This window comes from Miscanthus floridulus, chromosome 11, assembly GCF_019320115.1.
Source record: "Miscanthus floridulus cultivar M001 chromosome 11, ASM1932011v1, whole genome shotgun sequence".
NCBI classification, from domain to species: domain Eukaryota; kingdom Viridiplantae; phylum Streptophyta; class Magnoliopsida; order Poales; family Poaceae; genus Miscanthus; species Miscanthus floridulus.
Window position 1 is genome coordinate 62,735,713 of NC_089590.1, and position 6,443 is coordinate 62,742,155.

General features: G+C 61.7%; 1 protein-coding gene across 1 annotated transcript; it reads right to left on the reverse strand.

Annotated features, from left to right (window-relative positions):
- Nucleotides 1-1,631: 1,631 nt before the first annotated feature.
- LOC136492066 (uncharacterized) lies at nucleotides 1,632-3,272 on the reverse strand. The gene is made up of 3 exons (XM_066488214.1): nucleotides 2,650-3,272; nucleotides 1,930-2,329; nucleotides 1,632-1,646 (listed from the first exon to the last, which is right to left on the reverse strand). Exons 1-3 carry the CDS (start codon nucleotides 3,270-3,272, stop codon nucleotides 1,632-1,634), a joined length of 1,038 nt encoding a protein of 345 aa, XP_066344311.1.
- Between the last annotated feature and the right edge of the window lie 3,171 nt (nucleotides 3,273-6,443).

The window sequence follows — 6,443 nt, forward strand, 5'->3', positions numbered from 1 at the left end:
GAGCCCATCGTAGGTCTTGGCAACTCGATAACATGGCAAGGGAGACTTGGCTCTACCTCAGCAGAACCAAGCCTCCCTCAGGGGCTAAATGGGGGACTCCCCCCTAGGTCCCACGCACCATTCTTCAGTTGTTTTTCGCAAAAATTCCTACGCCAAGACTCTAGCAGGCTCTGACGAATCAGTTGTAAAGACTCTTCGGACCAAGGTCTATTTCCTAAGCAAGAGGCTGGTAGAGCCGCGAGACGGCCTACGTCTCTGGGCTATGGCACTCCCTCACTACCTCTCGCCCAAGGGACGGCTTAGGCCCCAACGGGGTGTTTTGCAAATGAAATCTGATCAGGAGCAACAGAGGGCAGAGGCTCGGAAACATAAGAAAAACAACTAAGAAACACAAATACTTCAGAAATAAAGGCCTCGATGGCCACAAGCGTTATGATACAAAAATAACTCCTACTCTATTTTTACATAAAGCCCCTGGGGCCCAGATCAAGGCTCAAAGCCCTCAACAACGGCGGGTGGTAGGGGAGGAACCACCTCCTCTTCAAAGAGCGTCGCCAGCGCCGTGCCAGGGCCTTCCACCACCTCCATCAGCTTCGTGACCACCACGTCCGCCTCCTCATCATCATCAGGTAGGACATACCCATCGCTGATGGCCGAGAGGTCGATGCCGATGTAGTGAGAAGAAATGACGGCCAGCGCACGCTTGACACCCGTGTGCAGCGCTCCTCGGAGTCGCTCACGCATCTGGTTGCTCAGTGCGATCAAACGGCTCCCCAGGGAGCTGCCTGACTGAACCCCTTCAACCTCCAAGGCCTCGCAGGTGGAAAGGGCAGCACGCTTCAGCGCCTCATGCTCCCCGATCTCGGTCTCGAGCACCGTCTGCACCACGCTGGAAGCCTCGGCGGCCCGAGTAACCTCTGCCTCTGACTCTGCACCGCAGAAAATGGAATAAGGTCGAGCGAGAGAGAAAACAAGGGAGCTAGGGGAGGAAACCCATGGAACTCACCCTTGGCCTTCAGCTCCTAGCGTCGGGTCTCGACCTAACAGGCCTCGGTCTTCTCCTTCCAACGCAGGGCCTCGGCATGGGAAGCCTTGGCCTCCTCCTTCAAGCATTGGGTCTCGACCTGAGAAGCCTCGCTCCCCAGCTCTGCGTCAGACAAGGGAGTTAGGGGGTGAACACAAGGAAAGGAAAACAAAATGAGGGACTAGAACTCACCCTCGATCGTCCCCCTCCAAATTACAGCCTCGGTCCACGAGGCCTCAGCTGCAGCAAGGGCCTCGTCCAAGGCACCTTTCGTCAGCTGGTGCGCCCTCTGTTCCGCCCCCAGCTGCCCCGCGTGAGCCGTGGCCGAGGCCGTAGCTTCAACGGCTCGGCCCCTAAAGGCATCCCGGTCGCTGACCGCGCGGGTGAGCTCCTCCTCCAACTCCTTAACCCAGGCCGCTAGAGGGGCGAGTTGCGCCTGGGCCGTGGCCGCCTCGACCTTCACGTCAGCACAATGAAGGCGGAGGTCCTCTACCTCCGCGCTCCACGCCGATAGGAGCTCGTTGGCGCCGGCAAGAAGACCCTTCTACCGCTGAAGCTGGTCCCAGACGCCCCTCTCCCACCAGAGAAAGACCGACTTCCCAAGGGACTAGGTCTCGAGCTCCTGGGGAAGCAAAACGGGGGTCATTGAGTGTAACAAAACCAGAAAAGGACAACGTCGCGCGAGAAACGAAAACGCGAACCTGGGCGACTCCGGGCAGGTCGTCGGCAACCACGGACAGGGCCATCCGTAGCGACCGCTCCACCAGCCGGCGGTATTGCTCGAAGGTGCCCCAGTGCCCGCCCTCGGCCACGTCCTCGAGGGTGAACAGGGGCTCCCCCTCAGGGTCGTCCCGGCTCCACCATAGTACCCGTGGGTGATCCCACCCGCAAGGCTCGGGTCGTACCCGCACGAGGGCCGAGCCCCCCTCATCCAAGATCGGCATAGGCTGTTCCACGGCACCGGCATCCTCGGCGTCGACCACCTCCCGCGCTCGGGATGTATCGTCAAAGGAGATCAGATAGACCTCTGTCTCCCGGGTGCTCTCTCGCAACAACGGCGGCCCCTGAACCAAGGGCGCCACCAAGGCCTCCGCCGCCTTCATCTCCGCCTCCTGGACGGACGGCATCGCCGCCATCGCGATGGCCTCGATGGTCTCAGGGGCTTCGGCCTCCGCCATAGTGGCCTCGGCAGACGCAGAGACACCAACCATGGCCACTGTGGTCTCGGCGGTCGTGGGCGCTGTGGCCTCTGTCGCCTCAGCCTCGGAGACCCCGGGGGCCTCGACAACCAAGGGCACGCCGGCCCTATCCGACTCATGAGCCCCACCCCCACGAGGCGGAAGCGCTCCCTCCCTCGACTGTGTAGGGGCCGCCTCGGCAACCCCTCCTTGGGCGGCCGGCCCCCTTGGGTCGACCCTCGCCGACGCCACGCCGCGTTGGATAGCGGCTTGTGCCTCCACCACCCAGTGGGCGGAGGAGCCGGGGCTCGCCTTTAGCGCCTTAAGGGGCGCCAAGGGGAGCTCGTCCACAGGCCGCTTCCGACTAAGGAAAAATAACCTACAGGGTCAGCGCGAGACCAAAAGGGCAAACGGAATGCACTATGACCCCGCCAAAAATACACTAACCTTGAACGGGGCGACAACTGTTTCGCCACGGTGAACCTCGTCCGCAATGGCGGAGGCGGCGGCAGAGGCGTCGCCTCCGTATCCATCGGCGCCGGTCGGTCCTCAATGGACCCCGGCGCCCCTTTGGTCCACTGCGGGGGCGGTGGCGTCGTCTCCACCGCCACTCGCTCCACCACGGCCACTGAGCCCACCGGGCTGATGGCTCGTTTGCCCAAAGCCCAGGCCTCGGGCGTGTCGGCCTCGGCCCCGGAGCGGGCAACCGCCGGCCCTGGGTCCGCTTCTCCTCCTCCTCCCGGGAGTGCCGGGCTGCTGGCCAGCGCCCCAGGCACCACCTCCACTACGTCAGGAAGGTGGTCTAGGGGACCTCGCCCCGCCTCGCCCCCGTCATCCCCGTCTGAGGCCTTTGTCGACAGCGACGTCGACGGGGATTCCTCCAACGGTAGGCCATCTTTCCTTTGTTGACGGCGGCGCTGATCTAACCCTTCACGCGCGAGGATTTGCCTCATGCGCTTCGCCGCCTTGGCGTCCTTCCGTGTCTTCTGCACGTCGGCATGCGCCCGGTTGATCGCCCGCCGCCTCGCGTCCTCAGGAACGGGCGGCGGAGAGGAGCGCACGTCCCTCATCCCCTGAAGGAACGACAAACGCGCATAAGGGAACAAAGGGTAAGGGGAGACTGAGGAGGTTCAGAGGCTATAGCGGCACATGACTTACCAGCAAAAGGAACCCCCGTGATGGTCGCATCGCGAAGGGGGTCAAGTTGCCACCCTTCAGCTTCGCCTCTACCGTCTCCCCCACCCGACGAAGGATTTCCTCATCGGAAAGGGCGGAGGAGGACATCCGGATGCCCTCCATGGGTTCACCCCGCTTCATCTCAAACAGCCGCTGCCGCCGAGCCATCAGCGGCAGCACCCTCCGGCGGTGGAAGGCGGCCATGACCACAGCCACGGTGAGGCCATGGCCCCGCAGCCTCGCCAGCCCCTCTCGGAGCGGCTCCAGCTTGGGCTAGTCGTCCTTCGGGACGCCCCACTTCCATCTCTCCGGGCAGCTCCCCACAATCTGCCCAGTGTAAGGAGGAAGTCCTCCGTCATCATTACGAAGGTAGAACCAGCTCGTGTACCACCGTTGGTTGGAGGACGCAAGCTGGGCCAGGATGTAGAGGTGCTGGCAGTCCTGGCACACCTGGAGAGTGCAACCGCCGGCCCTCATCGCCTTCCTCTTACCCGACGTACCCATCGGCTTGGTAGTGTGCCCCACCCGAAATAGGTGGAGCCACAACTCCCAATGGGGAGCAATCCCCAAATACCCCTCGCAGATGGCAACAAAGATAGCCGCCTGAGCAATGGAGTTGGGATTGAAGTTGTGAAGCTCCACGCCGTAGTAGTGTGGGAGCACCCGCATGAACCGGTCCGCCGGAACGCCGAGGCCGCGCTCGTGGAAGGAGACGAAGCTCACGACGTAGCCGTCGCGAGGCCTCGGCTCTGGCTCGCCGTACAGAGCAATCCACTCTAGCCTGGTGGGGTCCGTCACCGGGCGAAGGAGTCCACCGTCGACAAGCGACTGAAGCATCTCCTCGATGATGTCCGACGGGTCCCAGGGGTCCACCTCGACAACGACGATGCCACCGGCCATGGGTGCGATGGAGGAATCGGGTGCGGCGGTGAGTTTTTTCTCTCTCTCCCACGCTCTCGCTTTTTTCTCGCTTTCTCCCTAGGCTCGCTCTTCTCTCCTCTTCTTCTCAGCACCCGCTGCTCTAGCGATGGCTCGACGGAGGCGGTGCTAATGCAGGCAAGGTAAGATGAGGAGGGGCGAGACTCTTCCGGTATTTATGCAGGGAGGAGGCGGAACGAACGGGCCATGAAATCGGGGAGGTTTTCCCCCCGATCCGGCGCGGTTAACCAAGAGCCGATTTTGCCGGCCCACGCACCCACGTCTCCCGCATTGAATGCGAGGACAGTTACGTCCCATCCACCACGTCACGCTCGGCCACTACGGCAGCAGGCGTCGTTTCGACTCCCCATGAAACCGCCTCAAAAGGCGCGCCGCCCGTGCAGAGCCAATAGGGAAGATATTCCATGCGGCCTATTCCTTTCGTATGAAGGAACCAGGGCTCTGAACCTATTACGATCCAGGGGTTCGAAGGCTGGGCCCCAAAGGGTTTCGACAGCCGCCCCAGGATAACAGAGTCAGGGACAACCATGGGCGAGCCTATGCGGGGCTGAGGCCCAAGCAATCGAAACGCTTGGGACGCCCAAAGTCGTGTCCGAGACCGGGGGAAAGTCTCCGAATGGGATCCCACCGTAGGGAGGCACCGAGCCACCGAGGCCCAGCGAATGGCCTCAGCACCCACTAGAGAAATCCTCTAGTACTCTTGGAGTGTGTCTCTGGACCGTTAGCCATCCCCTAGCGAACGGGGTTCGGGCCTCCACTCGGACTACCCGATAACAGCTCACCGGAAGTGCCACCGCTCGTGCCCACCGAGGGTAGCGAGGCACATTCCACCCCTCCTTCCGAGCGAAAAGGAAGCATGAGGGCCACATAAAAAGTCAGGGGAACCCCCGATAGCCTTCTCGTTCTATGCAGAGGCTAGGGGGCTCTTCCTGCAACCTTGCCGAGACCCAGCGACCCCAGCTCGCACTCAAAGGGGCTCGGCAAAACAAACCCTCCTTCCGAGCGAAAAGGAAGCGTGAGGGTCATACAAAAAGACATGGGAGCTCCTGACGGCCCTCTCACCCTGTGCAGAGGCTAGGGGGCTCTTCCTGCAAATACACCGAGACCCCACAACTCAGGCTCGCACCCAAAAGGGGCCTCGGCAAACAAACCCTCACGTGCGAGGGGCGTATAAAAAGTCAGGGGAACTCCCGACGGCCCTCTGGCTCCGTGCAGAGGCTAGGGGCTCTTCCTGCAACCTTGCCGAGACCAGAATGGGCTCGGCAAACAAACCCTCCGTCCGAACGAAAAGGATATGTGAGGGTCGGATGAAAAAGTTAGGGGACCCCCGACCGCCCTCTTGCTCCAGGCGGAGGCTTGGGGGCTCCTCTTGCATCCGAAGACCAAGACAAACGGTCCAAGCCCACGCTAGAGGTTTCATTACAAAACATGATAAAGGGCACCGAGCCCGTTACGGTCCAGGGGTTCGAAGGCTGGGCCTCCAAGAGGTTTCGGCAGCCGCCCTAGGGCAATAGAGTCAGGGACAACTTCGGGGCAAGCCTACGAATGGCCCAGGCCCAAGCGAACAGTCGCTCGGGGCGTCCTAAGTCGTGTCCGAGACCGGCAGGGAAGTATCCAAATGGGATCCCACCATAGGGAGGCACCGAGCCACCGAGGCCCAGCGAACGGCCTCGGCACCCACTAGAGAAACCCTCTGGTACTCTTGGAGTGCATCTCTGGACCGCTAGCCGTCCCCTAGCGAACGGGGCTTGGGCCTCCACTCAGACTACCCGATAACAGCTCACCAGAAGTGTCCACGCTCGTGCCCATCGAGGGTAGCCTGGCACATTCCACCCCTCCTTCCGAGCGAAAGGAAGCGTGAGGGTCATACCCAAAGTCAGGGGCCCCTGATGAACCTCTCGCTCCGTGCGGAGGCTAGAGGACTTTTTCCTGTAGCCTCGCCGAGACCCCCGCAACCCGAACTTACGCTTAGGGGCTCGGCAAATGCAATAAGAACTACTTGTTCAAACACGAAAATAAAAAAGCCCCTAGAGGAGTAACTCCACTCCTCCAGGGCCTCGGGGGATACACCCGGCGGGTGCGCTCGCGCGCACCCACCGGAACCTCAAGATACAAAACCCAATTCC

Bases quoted from the DNA above. Each gene is read 5' to 3' on its own strand.
- LOC136492066 (XM_066488214.1), bottom strand. From the start codon at position 3,272: ATGAGGGACGTGCGCTCCTCTCCGCCGCCCGTTCCTGAGGACGCGAGG. The intron at 2,330-2,649 runs GTTAGTGTATTT...TGAGTCGGATAG, and splicing joins CAGTTGTCGCCCCGTTCAAG to GGCCGGCGTGCCCTTGGTTG.